We start from the raw sequence: 18205 nt of genomic DNA, 5'->3' as shown, positions 1-18205 counted from the left end.
TAGTAGCCTTCAAATAGGCGAACATACAATAAATGGTTAGCACAAGATCAGCGATTTGCTAACAGCTAACAACGTAACAGACTAAAACAAATAAATACTCTATCTAAACAGTCCTACGGTTACAAAGAATTCAAACAATATACGTTACAAAGAATTCAAACCTACGGTTACAGGAGTATGTAAGGATGAAATGCCTAACTTGGGAAGAAAACTAAGAAGCTTGCGTTGTCCCAAGGCTTTAGTAAACAAATCAGCAAGTTGGGAACGAGAAGGCACATGAGCTGTTGTACTATGCTTGGCTAGAATATGTTCACGTACAAAGTGGCAATCTAACTCAATATGCTTGGTACGCTCGTGAAACACCGGATTCGCTACAATGTGTAAAGCAGCTTGGTTATCACAAAACAATTCCATAGGACTTGAGTGAGTGACCCCAAGAGAGGTGAGAAACGACTTGAGCCACACAATCTCTGCTGTAGCTGCAGCCATTGATCTATACTCTACTTCTGCAGAAGAGCGAGACACCGTTACTTGTTTCTTGGTCTTCCAGGATACGGGTGAAGAACCCAACATAATAAAGAAACCAGTGATAGATCGTCTGGTAAGAGGACATGAAGCCCAATCCGAATCACAATAGGCATGAATTTTTAGGTCACAATCCGATTTGAGGAGAAGTCCTTGACCAGGATCTCTCTTTACATATCGAAGAACCCGGAGAACAGCCTCATAATGAGCTAGGCGTGGTGAATGCATGAATTGAGAAAGGATATGAACAACATAGCTCAGGTCGGGTCTTGTGATAGTGAGGTAAATCAACTTATCAATGAGTCTTCTATACCGTTCAGGGTTCTCATATACTGGTCTGTCATCCAAGGCAAGACGATGATTTTGTTCTATGGGGGAAATCGCCGGTTTACATCCACTGAGCCCGGAATCAGAAAGAATATCCAGGGCATACTTACGCTGACATAAAAATATTCCTTTCTTGCTGCGGGCAATTTCAATACCCAAAAAATATTTCAGACTACCCAGGTTTTTTATTTTAAAACACTGATTTAGATACTCCTTGATTGCAAGACAAGCATGTGAATTATTACCTGCTAAGATGATGTCGTCGACATAAACTAAAAGTGCAAGAGACACCTCCCCTTTTTGCATAGTAAAGAGCGTGTAATCAGCTTTTGACTGAACAAATCCATATGCCGTCAACGAACTGCTGAGTTTGGAAAACCAGTTTCGGGGTGATTGGCGCAAACCATACAATGACTTTGTAAGATGACATACTTTATGCTTAGACCCAGTACTGAATCCAGGGGGAAATCTCATGTAAACTTCCTCACTTATTTCTCCATTCAAGAATGCGTTATGAACATCAAGCTGGTGCAACTCCCAGTTTCTTGTTGCAGCCACTGCAAGCAATGTACGTACACTCACCATCTTTGCCACTGGTGCATAAGTCTCACTGTAATCTTCTCCGGCAATCTGATAATTACCTGCAATCACCAATCTTGCCTTATACCGTTCCACCGTTCCATCAGAACGATATTTTATTTTAAACACCCACTTGCTTGGAAGAGCACGCTTCCCTGGAGGTAAATCCGTGAGGCACCATGTATGGTTGTCTTCTAAGGCTGTGATTTCAGCCCTCATTGCCTCCACCCATCGGGAGTCTCTTATAGCATCTTGAAATGTACGTGGTTCATGACCTGTGTCAATAGCTGCAACAAAATCTTGATGTTGCTTAGAAAAGTTAGTGAGGCTAAGATAATTGCACATAGGATACCGAGTACCTGAGGTCACATTGGTTTGAGTAGGGAGAGATGAAGGAGTGTGTGTTTCAGCTACTTGACATGCATAGTCCTGCAAATAAGATGGCTGCTTCCTGGTACGGTGCTGGCGTGTGACTGTTTGACGCAGATTTGCTTCCAGCAACTGCTGTAGGGTTGATGCATCACTAGAACTCGAACTTCTTTCTAGTAAGGAGGACTCCCTAGCGGCAACTTCGTTAGTTGGTGTTGCTTCCAGCGAAACACTCCCCTTATCGTCCAGAGGAACACATGATCCACTAGGCGTTGGGCTGTCATTTGATGCATCAGAACCGTCATGGACAATTTGGCCTTCGTCAAAGTAATTTGGTTCTGTAGGCACACGAGAATTTGGTGCAGAAACAGATTGTACTGGAGCTTCGCGAAAAGGTAAAATATTTTCAAAAAATTTTACATCCCTGGACACAAAGCTTTGTTGCGCTTCTATATCAAACAATCTCCAACCTTTCTGCCCTATTGCATATCCGATGAAAACACATCGTCGCAAACGTGGAGCAAACTTGTCAGTTGGTTTCGGTCTTGTATTAGCAAATGACAGGCAACCGAACGTGCGCAAGTATGTATAATCTGGTTGAACTCCATGCAATTCTTCATGTGGTGACCTGCCTTGGAGAACTCTTGTAGGTGTTTTATTAATTATATGAACAGCAGCAAGAATACTCTCCTCCCAAAAATCAACAGGGAGATTTGCATGAAACAGTAAGGCACGTGATACATTAAGGATATGTCTATGCCTCCTTTCGACTCTCCCATTCTGTTCAGGCGTATAAACACAAGTTGTTTGTTGCAAAATACCTTTTTCATTCAAGAGTTTCACCATGTTATTAGATTTGAACTCAGTACCATTATCAGACCTTATTATTTTTACGATTTTACCAAATTGGTTCAGAACCATAGCAAGAAATTTGCACATCCGATCATAAGTTTCACTTTTATCGGCAACATAAAAACCCATACATGCCTACTATAGTCATCCACCACAGTTAAGAAATAACGTGCACCAGAAGAAGAAGAATTTTGATAAGGACCCCAAGTGTCACAATGGATTAAATCAAAACATTCTTTGCTGCGAGAAAAACTTATAGGAACCATTGATCTAGTTTGCTTGGCACAATGACAAACTTCACATGCCTTACATACTACTTTATTTTGCAAAGCTTTAAATTCTGGAACCAGAGATAAGATATCATAGGATGCATGGCCTAGCCTGTTGTGCCACAAGTCAATTGACTCTCCTGGTTGAACTGCCGAAGCTGAAGCACATGAAGGCTGAAACACATAGACTCCTTCATGAAGTTCACCCAAACCAATCTCCCTCTTCAGCACTTGGTCCTGCAAAATGCACTTTTTATCAGTAAATGTAACGCTACTGCTCTTGGAGTGAAGCAATTGGGAAACAGAGATGAGATTGTAGCGTAAGTTAGGCACATATAAAACATTTGACAAGCTGAAGTTTGTATTAAACACCATCGAGCCTTGTTTTGCAGCATAAGTAATAGAACCATTTGGTAGAGTCACAGATAGAGGGGGAATAGGTGTAATGTCAGCTAATAAAGCCAAAGTGCCTGTCATATGACGTGAGGCCCCACTATCAATGAGCCATTGAGAATGAATACGCTTACCAAATAATTTTTCATGTGACTGAGGCTGGTCTACCAATGTTAACAGTTGTTCACAATTTCTGGGGTCAAAACGGAGTGTGCAGCAACTTGAGAAGAGGCAGAATGGGAGACGTCTGGAGGAAGAGAGTTAGCAGCAACTGGGTGTGAGGCATCCATTGCAAACGTCGCATGAGCATGCGTATAACGTCCTGCCGAACGTCCTCCCCTTCCTCGTCTGCGACCACTCCTGTTTGGTGGAAAACCATGAACGTTCCAGCATTTGGAAGGGTCGTGATTGGTCCTGCCACAATGAGGGCAAGGTATTCTGTCTTGTGGTTTGTTAGGAACCATCCGCTGCTGCATGGACGTGTCTGACTGCTTCATGGAATCGGTTTGGGCTGAGTATCCCACTACCTGACTCCTCTCATCTTGAACGCGAGAAATACTACGATGGGTCTCCTCTTGAGTGACAATTGCGTACACTTTGTTGACACTAGGAAAAGGAGAAGTGTTGAGGATATGGGATCTCAGATTGCCAAATGTAGATTCATCCAGCCCCATCAAAAATTGATAAACGCGATCATGCTCTTGCTCCTCCTCGATTGCTTTGGCAATGGCACACTTATCACCACAATCGCAAGACTTGCGAGTTTTGCTTCCTTCCAGATTGTCCCATACAGCCCTGAGTTTGGTGTAATAATCACCAACGCTATCTCCATGTTGCTTGATATTGGCTAAACTGGATTTCAGTTGATACTGCCTTGGAAAGTTTTGCACTACATACCTTTCCTCTAGGTCATTCCATAAGTCCTTGACGTCATCAAAGCACTTGATGAATGGTTGAAGTTTTGCATCAATGGTGTTGTGAATCCAACCATTGAGCATCGAATTGCACATCTCCCAGGCGCGCCACTCTTCGGCATCATCCTCTCCTGGTTTCTTGACTGAACCGGTCACAAAATCCAATTTGTTTTTCGCCTTCAATGCGTTTTTCATTAGCTTGGCCCAGTTGTCATAGTTGGCCTCACCACGCAGCATGATAGTCGTTAACAAGAGACCTGGACTGTCGGATCCAGCCAAGTAAAATGGCGAACTAGGATCAGTTGTTTTGGACTTGCTGCCACCACCTGGTGCCATGTTAAATGAACCAGCTTTCGCACTGAAAGGGAATGCGGAAACGTGTATACTAGGATTGCTCTGATACCAAGGTAAACTTGATATTTCAACTGTGTTTATCTCATTCATCGGTAGCCTTCAAATAGGCGAACATACAATAAATGATTAGCACAAGATCAGCGATTTGCTAACAGCTAACAACGTAACAGACTAAAACAAATAAATACTCTATCTAAACAGTCCTACGGTTACAAAGAATTCAAACTATATACGTTACAAAGAATTCAAACAAGATACGTTACAGTTACATATAATCTCCAACAATATATGTACTACGAACAGTATATAATTATAGTATTAAAATTATTTTATTTTTTTATTTCCTCATATATTATCAGGCTGACGTGACACAGAAAGAAAAAAAAAATTCATTATAATTATATACTATTCATATTACATAATTTTTTTTTTTCATGAAATAATTTGTTTCCAGCAATATCAAAAAATGGAACCCTAAAGGAATTCAAACACGAAACCAAATTATTCTCGTATCTTAAAAAAAAAAAAAATAATTGCAAATAAAGCAATGTATAGCTTACTTCCTTACTTACCTGGAATTTGTGGTGCTTTGGCCACTACTTCTGGTAGGTCAAAGTTGATCCCTTCTTTGACGGTGGGGTGTTTCTGCAAGATCATACGGAGGCAGTCACCGCCGCTGCCACCAACGTCAACCAGCTTCTCAACACCTTGAAAGCCATCATAGCCCTCCAACATGGCCCTCATGAAGGGTACTGATACACCTGACATGGCCTTCACCATTAACTCGTTCATCTCAGGTTGCTTAAGGTAGTACGCGTACGCTGCCTCTCCATTGGCCCTTTCGAAGGGCTCCCTCGTTGGGTCCACCACTGCCTCGTGTACCAACGGCCATGCTCTCATCAACGCATCCTGCACACACCTCTTTCCCTAATAAGTAATAGGGGCAGTTATTTTCTCCTTATAAAAGAAATTTTTTTTCTTCTACTAATAAATTAGGAAAAAATGTTTATACTTTTAAATGACACAACTTATATTTTTTCACTCTCACAGAGAGGTGAGATCCACACTTTTATTTTTTTGTCAATTATCTCTCCTCCTTTATCTATCTCTTTCTCTCTCTTAAAATGACACACATTTTTCCCAATAATTTATGGTATAAGTGATCCCACCTTAAATTTTTTTTATCAATTTTTTTGTAAATTTTATGTGATAGATTATTCTACCTACTATCTTTTCTGTTTACTCTTGCCTAACACTCTCCAACACCGTTAAATTAAAATTTTAATTAACATTTATCTTTTTCTCTCTTCTTAAAATTCTAATCTAATAATGTTGGAAATTGATAGGTAAAAATATAAAATAATAGATAGAATAACTTATCCCAAATTTCTTTTACGTCATAAGTAGGAAATATTTTCCCTTTTAAAAAGGAAAAAATGTTTTCCTAAATAATATTGGCTAATAATATAGTATTGTACTATTCCTCACTTGCGTGTCCTATTTTTATTCTAAGATCTATGATAAGTCTTGGATAAGCATTCACTCTAGTTACAACTTACATCTGGTTTTAGAAGTTTATTTTGAGTGTCATTACTACTTTTTTTTTTTTACAGTCACAAACTTGGTATCATTCTACACACTTGTTATATCTAAATTATCATCTCCAACATTCAAACAATCTAAAAATTCAAAGCTCTCTTATCTTTGATATTTAATAAAACATATTTTAGTCCCACTATTAATTTTTCTTTTTAACCACATATTACTCTCACTTTTATTAACCTCCCCTTAATAAGATAATAGGACACTCTTTTGACAAATTATAATAATATTTTATCAATTTAATTCTATTTCTAATACTTTTTATATTCGTTACATTAAAATTTGAACTAATGACTTATGAAACCAAAATTAAACTTATGACCACATCAAATTAGATAAGTCTCTCACTACTAGTTTAGTACTACTAGTTTATTTTGATATTTCACTCTAAAGTAACATTAATGTCATTTTTATCCCATATTAATTACAATCATATTAGTACTAATAGTACCAAAAACTTACATGAAAGTAAGATCATAAAAAAATAATAATAATAATAATAAATGTGATTTTAATTTACTGTTACTATTATTATTGAATTTATGAGCTGACCTGGTGGTGTTGGAGCACGTAAGGAGCGTAGGATAGGCCTTGGTCATCGGTGACGAGCGTTTTGCCAACGTCGGTGAGTGAGTACTTCCTTTCGCCGCCGTCGAGGTGCTCCTCGAAGACGCCGTAACTGGCGAGCATGCGGAGGACGCGTTGAAGGTTCTCGGCGTCGCCGTCACCGGCGGGAAGGACGCGTTTGAAGATCTGGGCGGCGGAGATTGGGGCGTTGGAGCCGCCTTGCCAGATGGCGTCGGCGACGTTGAGCCGTACGACGGCGTTTAGGGACATTGGAACGCTTATCATATTCGCAAGTTCCAAAATTGCCAACCTCGCTTGCTTTCTCGACTCTGATCCCTCCTCCATCTTAATCCACCGTTTGATTTGGTTTTTGTTGGCTTTCGAGTTTTGAACCTAAGCGAAAACACCCCAAGATGTGTGGCATTTATAGTACCATGCTATGACTAGTCAGCGAGTGCAAAAGGCAAATGTTAAATCACTTTCCTGAAGAACCAAGAAAGTTACGTGAATTTGTTGTGTTCCTTCACGTGGGAGTGGGAAAAGAATAGATCCTTCATAATTACTGTGGTGGTAGTGAGGTGTTTCTTTTTTTTTTTTTTTTTTTTGAGTTACGAAGCCTGATTATCTCTTTGAGACGAGTTGGCTCCTTCCGCTATCCTCACGAGCTTCGACTCTTTGAGCCGGCTATGAGACTAATCCGGAGTGCGGGGGAACAATGATGGCTAAAAGTTCATCCCCTCCCCAAGAATGCATCCAGCGGGAATCGAACACATATCCAACCCCACTAACTCAGCGCCAAGTTACCAACCGAGCTGCACCCATTGAGTAGATGTTTCTCTTCTTAAATCACACAACTTATTATGTCATTTTACTCTAATAAATAAGTTGACCCGTACTTTTTTTTTTTTTTTTTTCACTATCTCTTTCTTTTTATCTATCTATTTCTCTCACTTGAAATATGATACAATTTTATATCTTTCAAAATGACACGTATTTTTTCCGTCTTTTATTTCTCTACTCATAAATGTTTATTTGCAAATTTTAATAGGCATCACTCGTCTGTTGTATATGAAAATTAGAATCTCATGTGAAATTTTAAAAAACATTCCTCTACTCGATTAACTACGGGTTATAGTTTCGATTGCTGGGGTAGTATTTGAGTCAATAGCTACATAAATGTTTTGAATACAAATATGATTTAAATATTTAATTTTTGTAAAAAATTTATATATTAATACGATGACATCTTATTACATGAATAATTCGTTGATTTTATTTTTTTTCTCAAAAATTATTAAATTAAAATGAAAATAAATATATAAATGGACGGACACAAATATAATAAAAAAATGATTATGAATTTAAACGAGCGTGAAAAATTCATATCATATTTAAATTTAGGAAATAACATCTGTCATTTTAAAGGATATAAGCTTATATCATTTTAGATCCTAATCGTTGATTTTCGTCCATCAACGGTTATAATTTATTGGATCAAAATTATTAATTAATTAATAATAAATTTAGCCCATTAAGTTTGACCCAATAGATTATAATCGTTTATGGACGAAAATTAACGGTTAAGATCTAAAATGATATAAATTTATATCCTTTAAGAAGATACTTGTTTTTCCCTTAAATTTATATGGTATTCAAATTGTGCTAACGTCTTAGAAAATTTCCACGGTAAAATCATGTGCACGTGAAGAGAGAGAAGATTTTTTGTGGGACGGGACCATGTGGTCTCTCCCAAAAATAGAAAAAAAAGAGAGACGAAGGAAGAAAAAATAAAAAATAAAAGGATAGAAATGGAAATTTTTTTTCATTTATAAAAAAAGAACCACTAAATAAATGGTGAGCTTGGAACAATGTTAAATTTTTTCGTGAAGAGAACATGGGTGGCGATAACATGCATGTACTGTGATACAGTGGAATCCGAAATTGTGTCTAGTGGTTGGTTACGAGATTAGTCTCAAATCCAATGCGGGTCAAGTATTAAGATTTTTTCTCCACCTACTCACCTCCGTCACACCAACTAAACCGCCAGGGTTTGGATCTGCATATCCTGTTCTGAAATCGATAAAGTGTCCCAGAATCTGTTGAACTAATTAGAATATCCCATCCTTTATTAATGCTTTATTTCTCGTTCTATGCGACTTCCTTTCTCAATTGCTCGGTCATAGAAGATTGTTCTCTTCTGCTTTTATTACCTGTGTTTTTTTCTTTCTTTTTTGAAAATATTATATCGATTAGTCGCGAACGCTACTAATTTAATTTGGAGTGGATTTAAGATTAAGATTTTAAATCTCTTCTAAAACTGATATTGATGAAAGTGACGATAGTGACCATATTAATAATAGTGACGATATCGACCGTGACCATTTTTTAAAAATAATATCAGAAAAGATCAAACACATACTATTGCTTTTCTGCTCAACTCGCCAAATGAACTACCAATGTTTGATTATTACCCGTGTTTTTAAACCCTTTAATTTTCCTATGGAATCTATATCCTCCTCGAAAACAAGCACGAATCCTCCAGCGTAGACTTGTGCTCGTTGAGGTTCGGTGGGCCTCAAAGTACAACATTTTTATGGGATCGTGGGGTGTTAGATGATACTAACCAAACCAAGAATCACAGTAATGAATATATTATTGTATTATTAATCATGTCATTAAACATAATAAATAAGATTAAACAAGAAATACTATTTCTAAACAAATAAAACTAGATAATAAAAAATGGTTGAAAATGAAAATAATATAAACAACCTTAAAATGACGATATTTTGGGATTTAGAAAAAAATGCAGCTTAATTTAAAAAATTTATTTTTTTATCTTGAATTTTATTAAAATATTCTTATTTATTTATTTATTTATTTTTGTCAAAATCCTCAAATGATTTTGTTTAGGATTGCAGAAGATAATTTTATGCCGGTTAAAAAAAAGGTTAATCCATATTCCTTTTAACAAAAATCCAAGTTTATCTTGTTCTATTTTTTTTTTTTAATTTTGTGCATTAAAAGCAAAAATTATTAAAATAAATAAATAAACCTCAAATAGAAGACCCAATCCCAAAATCAGATGCGAGAAACCTTAACCCACTACAAACAAAACCAAAAATTGACTAAGCTTTCACTCCCAGGCCCAAAAGGCCGAAACCTCATTATTCCGACAACTCTTAAACAACTTGATCTATATCAGAAAATAAAATCACTCACTTCTATTTAAATGTAGCAAAAAAAGAAAACTATACAGCAAAAACAAAAGTGTTAAACCCATAAACAAATGAGAACAAAAACGTAAAAAGCAAGAAAAACTTTCAGAAATTTGCATCAACAGTGCACCAAATATAGAATAAAATAACTTCATAATCAAAATCATTATATTTCCAAACTAATTGAAGGTCTTTAAAATCATCCTTATCCCAAATTGATTGAGATCCACAATTAATAAATCCAAATAAATGGATTTGTTACAGAATAATATAACCATTAAAAAGGTCCTTATTCAACACCTTAAAGTTTTGGATTGAATTGGTTTTGTATATCAGAACTTCAGCGACCACAAGTTCACGGGTTCGATCATCGCTGCCCCCCCACTCTTGGAATTAAATAAGCATAAGGTAAATAAAAAATTTGGGCTTATGTAATAATTCACGCTTCAAGCCTAAAAAGCTCTTGCGCAAGGAAGTGTGTTAGCGAATAATATAATCGTTAAAAAGGCCATCACCCAATACCTTAAAATTTTGAATTGAATTGGTAAAAAATAATATAAATAAAATAAAAAATACAAGTACAAAGAAAAAAATAAATAGATAGATAGCTAAAATGAATAAGTGGAAGAATCTACCTCTACTGCATCAAACTTGACAAAGAAGTTCTTCCCTCCTTTTAACTACAGTGCCAAATTCTCTCCCTGTTCTTCCTTGGCAAGCAAGAACTAAATCAGTCAAAAATGACCCTTAATTTTTGCTCCTTCTTCTTCCTCCTTCCTTATTATATATTGCTATATCTGTTTCTTTCTCAGTTTCTCAATTCTCCCACAATCCTTCCTTAGTCACACTCGGCACATAAAGACCACAAAAGTCTAATCACCTCACAAAGGGCTTTTATTTTCTCTTGTCACATCCCCATATTTTCAAAATTTTAGAATTTTATTTTATTGTATTCATTTTTGACTTGGATGGAGGCATGCAGTATGACATTCCTTTAAATCTCGTGCTCTTGCTTCTCTCTTTCTCTTAAAAAACAAAAAAACTGATTACTCGTCCCTCTCTCTCTCTCTCTTTTTTTTTTTGGTGAAACTCTCTTTTTTTATCATCAATATTATTTTTGCACTTTTTTCTTTTCTTTTTATAATTTTTTATTATTAATTTTGAGATTGATCTGAGGTGAATTATGAACTTTGGACCTAGCCTAAAGATAAGTTAAATAGGCTCTTAATGTAATATCCTCTTCTCATAATTTGCAATTTAATTGAGTTTAAAGTATTATTCCCATTTTGTTTCTATTATAATGTATACGTTTTATTTAAAAAATTAATTAACAAGATAAAATTGAAAATAAAATATAATAATTGGTCGGATTAAAATAGACAGCAAGTCTTTATTTGCCTTCCATGCGTATCAAAAACAGGTGTGCCAATTTTTTTATATGATTGGCTATTTAATTTGAATATGAAATCAAAAATTGATGTTTAGATATAAATATATTTTTTAAATTTATTTCGTGTTAGTGTCATAAAAAATTAATATAAAAAATTGTGTCATCCGCCAATGTCAGGCCTTAATTTTCTTTCACATTATTTATGTCATGGCATAAGAAAAAACATTTGTTATTTATTTGGTGTCATGTCAACTTATAAGTTCTTTTGAGGCCAGTTAACTCCAGGAATGTTTTTACAAGTTTTAACTTTTTGAGTAGATTACAAAATTAATCTCGAATCGAGGCTTAATTACATTTAAAGGCTTATAGTTTCTCGTTCTTTTCCAAAGATATATTTAATGGGAATCGAACTCATGTTCTCCTCTCTATCTATTTAGTTTATGTTGTCAACTGAGTTACACATATTAAATTGTTCGTTTTAACTCGAATAAAAAGCGACATCTCTAAAATTTAAGGGAAATGTGAGTGTCATATTCCACGAAACATCTTGTGCCATGCTATAGACACAAAAATATGGATCCGACTGAAACAAATAAAATAAAGGTTTTTTTTTGTAGTTAGCACAACCTTAATTACCTCTTTGAGGCGAGTTGGCTGTCTTCGGTATCCCAATAAGTTTTGACTATTTGAGCCATGTGTCATGCTATAGACTAATCCGGAATGTGAGATGAGTTGGAGATGAAGATATTTAAACCCCTCCCAAAAGTGATATGTGGGGATCGAGGTAATTAGGATTGTGTTAACTCTAAAAAAAAACCTTTATTTTATTTGTTTCTGTCGGATCCACACACTTTTGTGTCTATAGCATGACACAAGATGTGTCGTGGAATATTACACTCACATTTCCCTTAAAGTGACATGTGGGGATCGAACTGAGACCCTTTTCTTTCCACTTACTCAGCTCCCTTGCTACCAACTGAGCTACCATCATTTGGTATAAAGGTGTGAGTCTCAACTTTTGTGTCTATGGCATGATACAAAATTGTCATGTAACATGCTACTCACTTTTCCCAAATTTTAATGCATAAAATAACTTGATCATGTTTTATTTTGATATGAATTTTTATTAGGATCATATTTGCGTCGAATGTTTTAATACCGAGTCATTGACATGGATTACCACACTTAATCAAAATCTTGTATAGAGCATTAATAATTTATGGGCTAAAGTTTTCTTATGTTGCTGCAAGTAAAACTTTTACGTTAAGTATTCTGCTAAAATGATTAATTATGACAAGTTTTGTAACCATATGTATGTTAACAAACTGGCTACAGACGGAGTGTTACATTTATGGTATCAGAGTAAAGTCTAGGGAAATTCTTTAGGTATTGTCAAAAGTGTGATGTTCTTGAGTGACTTTTAAGTAGTGACTATGATATGCATATGTGATCACCGAGTGTGAGCGTAGCTAACTCATTCCTTTGTGTAAAATGTGCAAAGTCATGGCTTCTCCTAAGAGGATTCAGGAAACATCTGATCTGCAGCTAGACCCAACAACAGCAGTGTTGGCTGGTATGCAATAAGTATTGTATGCAAATAGGCAGGCCAACCAAGCAATGTTGGAAGCCAACCGTGAGGCTATTAGAAAAGCAAATGAGGATAGTTTGAAGGCTAATAGGCTAGCTAATATGCACATGATGAGGATGATGATCGAGGAGATGAGGATGGAAAGGAATGCTAATCAGCCACCGCCACCTCATACACCACATCAACAATCACAGCCTCGACCACCTACTCTGGCTCATGTTCTATATGCTGAGCGAGAAGCTAGTGATGGTGTTGTCCATCTGAATGCTGAGATTTGTCACCATGCAGAGAATGCCAGTGGTGCTAGTCATCGTGTTGGTAATGTTCAGCCGCATGTATATTAGGAAATGGACGATGAAACTATACAAAGACAGTTGAATGCTTTCCGAAAACATAACCCTCCAACTTTCAAGGGGACTTATGATCCAATTGATGCTGCCAAGTGGCTGCAAGCCTTAGAAAAGATCTTTAAAGTCATGAGATGCAGAGATCAGCTACAGTTACTATATGCTACTTACATGTTACAAGATGAGGCCAATGATTGATGGACTAATGTCATCCAACCATTAGAGTTACAATGAGAGAAAAATACTTGGGCTTTATTTGAAGGTATGTTTCTAGGCATGTATTTTCCTAGAGAGGCTAGGGAAAGTAAAGAAAAAGAGTTCTTAGAACAAAAACAAGGATCTATGACTATCGACCAGTATCTTGCAAAATTCAATGATCTGGCAAAATATGCCAATTACAGAAGGGCGTTTCCTACTCCTACTTATTTAGCTGCCAAGTTTCAGTGTGGATTATGCGAAAAAATAGCAAAGACAGTTTCAGGCTATGCATCTAGAGATCTTTCCACTTTGATTAAACAGTGTAAGTCTGTGGAAGGAGTTTATGGTTCATATAAGAAATCATCTAATGTTAAGGAATCTGATCCTAAAGGTACTACAAGTAAGATGTCTCCATGGAAGAACAACAAGGGTAAGAATCTGCAAGTGAAACAATCTGATGATAGGTTTAAGAATTTTGGGAATCAACAGGGTAGTGACTATAAGTCTTATCCGAAATGTGTTAAGTGTGGTAAATTCCACAAGGGTATCTGCTGGAAGGAACAAAATTTATGTTTTAAGTGTGGTCAATCAAGTCATTTTATGAAAGATTGCCCCCATAACATGGGACAAGGTACTCCACTGCAGGCTATCCAGAGTGCTCCAACTGTGGGCCGTGTGTTCACCATTGATCCTCAGAAGTCCGGAATAGCTTTTAACCCTAGGAAAGGTACAATTTATGTTGTTAAATATGATGTTAGTATATTGATGGATTATGAAGTTTTGCATTCTTGCATTACAAACATTAGAGAATCATCAACGATATGTTAAGATATAGAGATGAGAACTTAGATTTGTTCATTGAAAGATGGATCTTAAGAGTTATGGCTCTTAGGAATTTTATGAGGATGCTCATGTAATGAGTGAGTTAATGAGTAGTTCAAAAGTATGGGTACAATGATTTATCAATTCTTGGTATGATTTTGATTTTGAGGGAAAAATCTTAAAATGGTGGGGTGAATATAACAACCCAAACTTTTAAGAATTGATTATATATGTTTATTATGGATATAATTTGATACGTATAGAAAATTATGAAATTACATAGCTAAGTCCGTAACGCCCGAAGAAAACTGTCTACTAGCCAGAGACACGATACATCCTATATACCCAATATATATACTTATGCAAGATCATGTTATAACACATCATTAACATACACCTCCAACCACTACCCCCGAGGGGCATGGTGGAGCACAAACGGGAATTAACCCCAGTACCAAAGGATTACCTTGTTGAAGCTCCCTCTTTAGGTAACTCCAATGCAAGGTACAACTGAGTTTGGTCCAACCAGAAATGCCTACACATAGGTCATTCACATATCAATTAGAACCACATACACTTGATTATTCAAGTATTCATGCAATTTGCCATAAACACTTACCACAATTCTTTTGGTCAATGACCAAAGGTAATCCACAAAGCTTACTGCTCAAAGCTCACGTCCGTGGGAGGCAACCTACAATGATCACACAAGGATCATCAACTCACTTGTAAAATATGTTGAATTACAAAGCAAACACACACACCCCCACACATATAGGTTCGGCCATTTGGTCCCAAATACCTAACCATGTTGTTAATTTTCTTTCATGGTTCCTATGGCTTCACAAGCTCAACACCACACTAATTCAAGCCCTTAATTTCATTCAATCACATCTTAGCACCATTTTCTCTAAAATTCCTCATTATGGCCGAAATTGCATACACACACAATCCAACGATTTTTCTTCCAATCCAAGTGCATCACACCAACACACAACCTATTTAAACTTAGCTCACAACCACACAACACCAATTACATGATTTTTGAATCATCCATCCTTTTTTCTCCTCACTTGGCCGAAATTCACATGCATGTATACCAAGGGATTTTTAATTCAATTCAACACTTCCACATATCATACAATCCTATAATTAACTGATACAATTACTCCACAACTCAATTATACAATCCCACAATAATTCCATTTCACAAAGTCTTGCATACTCATAAATTTTTTGCCTAAGTTATCAAACTTTTCATCAATAATTTTTATGAGCTCAATCAACATAAAACATCATATTAAGACACTTTTATCTAATACACATTTTCAATTTGAAGTCCTCAACCACATCAATTCATACAAGCATACTCTAGGGTTCATAAATCAAATCCAACAAATCAACCAATGAAATGTGTTGAAACTTACCCACAATCAAGGCTTAGGACTCCTCCACACAATACCCAAGCAATGGAGGATCAAACAACTCCAAGAACACCAACTTTTTCACACAAATTCGTGGCAATGGGTTAAGGTTTTCTCCCAATCTAGTGAGTTTCAAGGGTTAGAAATAGCATGGTTGGGTTTAGAATGCATTTTACTTGAAGTTTGGTGTGGTGGAACTTTGATTTTGGTTGAATTTTGATGGAGAAAATCAAAGGAGAAAAACTTGCACAAAGAATATGCAAGGCCGTGAGTTAGAGAGGAATGGAGGAGGGAAGGAGAGAGTGAATAGTGACTATGCACATGTGGCTTTGTCCACTTAACTGGGGTGGGTCCCACTGCCATCTCACGCGATCCAAATTAAATCAAATCTCCCACTTAATCCACTAAATGTCCATTAATTCCTAAAATATTTAGAAACTTCAAATTTTAACATTCACCAATATCCTTTAATTTCCCTTGATCAGATGAATCCATAATTTTTTTGTCGTTCGATGAAATCACAGTTTTAAGCTGTTATGTGCACCGTGAGCACGCTTCCCCAAAAGCCCTAATTTCCATCAATTTTCATCAAAAATCATAATTTCTAGTCCTATGTACCATTTATAACTTATTTTCAAACCTAGAGCTCAAAATTCATTCGGAACGTTTTTCGGTGCAATTGTACCGCTATATATTTTACCCCGTAAAAACATTATTAATCATTTTTTCCAGAAACTAGACTAACCACTTAATTTTTCGTTTTGAATCCATTTCCAGGGTTAGTTTTCTCATTTGAGGCCTTCTACTCATATTTCATTTCCTAGGGTTGCGTGTTTGGAAATTTACCGTTTTACCCTTTTTACGTATTTTGGTTATGAATTCAGGATTTTCACAAATCCTACCATTTAATCCATATTTTAATTATAATTATATATTTTAGAAATACGAGGTGTTATATTCACCCTTCTTTTTGAAATTTTGTCCGCAAAATTAAATCATACTTGTATGTTAACTCAAGATACTGCCCGAGAATCTCATCCTCCCGCTCCCAAGTAGCCTCCTCAGGTATGCGTCCTTCCCACTGAATCTTTAACATTGGAATTATGTTTCTTCTCAGCCTCTTTTCATTGCGGTCAAGTACCTCAATAAGATCTACAAGGGTCTTCAGGTTCTCTCGAATTTCAATATCATCCGGTATCACCACATGTGATTCATTCGGAACATAACACCGCAACTGTGATGCATGGAAAATGTCGTGTAGATTCGACAATTGTGGACGTAAGGCAAACTGATAGGCCACTAATCCCACTCTTTTCATAATCTGATACGGCCCAATAAACCGAGAACTCAGCTTCCTTACTCCTAATGCACAGCCAACACCCGTGACCGGAGACAACCGCACAAATACATGGTATCCTTCTTCAAATTCAAGCGGTCTATGTTTATTTTCATAATAACTTTTCTGCCGATTCTGTGCTTGTTTAAGTTTGTCTCTGATCATCTCAATCTACACTGTAGTCTCATGCACAAAATCCAGACCAAATATTTCTTTATCACCTACCTCAGTCCAACAAGTATGAGTCCGACATCTCTGTCCACATAATGCCTTATACGGTGCCATGCCCAGATGGGAATGAAAACTGTTATTATACGAGAATTCCACCAATGACAAGTACCTATCCCAAGCAGTACCCTGCTCTAGTGTGCAAGCTCTCAGCATATCCTCAAGTGTCTGTATGATCCTCTCAGTCTGACCATCAGTCTGCGACTGATACGCAGTGCTCAGCCTAAGCTGAGTGCCAAAAGCTTGTTGCAAGGCTCCCCAAAAGCGTGAAGTAAACTTCGGGTCCCGATCACTTACAATACTAACCGGAATCCCGTGAAGCCTTACAATCTCATTCATATAAAGTTTTGCTAATCTCTCCGTAGAGAAATCCACTCGAACTGGCAGAAAATGTGCAGACTTCATAAGTCTATCCACAATCACCCAAATAGAATCGTAACCAGCCTGAGTCCGAGGCAAACCAACAAAAAAATACATAGAGATGCTCTCCCATTTTCTCTCTGGTATATCCAGTGGCTGAAGTAAACCAGCAGGTTTCTGATGCTCTATCTTCACTTTCTGATAAACTAAACATTTGATACATACTCCACAATATCCTTTTTCATCCCAGGCCACAAGAATTTAACTTTTAGATCTTGATACATTTTTGTAGCACCGGATGAATAGCATACTGACCCTTATGGGCCTCAACCATAACCTCCTATGCTAACTCCTTGGGCACAACAATCCTGCCCTGATGCAACAATAACCCCTGTTTATTCACAGATATGCCACTCTGGCCTTTCAAATTTTAACACTATCATTCCCATTTGAGTTTCTTTAATTTTCTCATGCAACTCATTCTCAATCCGTGTCAATTCAATATCACAAACTCTACCTGCAAAGAAATTCGTTATTTTTAAA

General features: G+C 36.6%; 2 protein-coding genes across 2 annotated transcripts; one reads left to right on the top strand and one right to left on the bottom strand.

The window, feature by feature from the left end:
• Positions 1–4653: 4653 nt before the first annotated feature.
• LOC133291146 (nicotinate N-methyltransferase 1) lies at positions 4654–10622 on the bottom strand. Its single transcript, XM_061489346.1, has 4 exons — positions 10605–10622; positions 6737–7144; positions 5155–5491; positions 4654–4679 (listed from the first exon to the last, which is right to left on the bottom strand). The coding sequence occupies exons 2-4, from the start codon at positions 7094–7096 to the stop codon at positions 4669–4671; spliced, it is 708 nt and encodes a 235-aa protein (XP_061345330.1). The 5' UTR covers positions 7097–7144; positions 10605–10622; the 3' UTR covers positions 4654–4668.
• Positions 10623–13570: 2948 nt separating this feature from the next.
• On the top strand, positions 13571–14320 carry LOC133291145 (uncharacterized). The gene has a single exon (XM_061489345.1). It carries the CDS (start codon positions 13571–13573, stop codon positions 14318–14320), a length of 750 nt encoding a protein of 249 aa, XP_061345329.1.
• Positions 14321–18205: the final 3885 nt, after the last annotated feature.

This window comes from Gastrolobium bilobum, unplaced genomic scaffold (genome assembly GCF_033153095.1).
Source record: "Gastrolobium bilobum isolate Gb01-03AN ecotype WA unplaced genomic scaffold, APGP_CSIRO_Gbil_v1 utg2525, whole genome shotgun sequence".
NCBI lineage: Eukaryota > Viridiplantae > Streptophyta > Magnoliopsida > Fabales > Fabaceae > Gastrolobium > Gastrolobium bilobum.
Note: the sequence above shows the minus strand (reverse complement) of the source record. Positions and strands in the feature narration are given on the sequence as shown.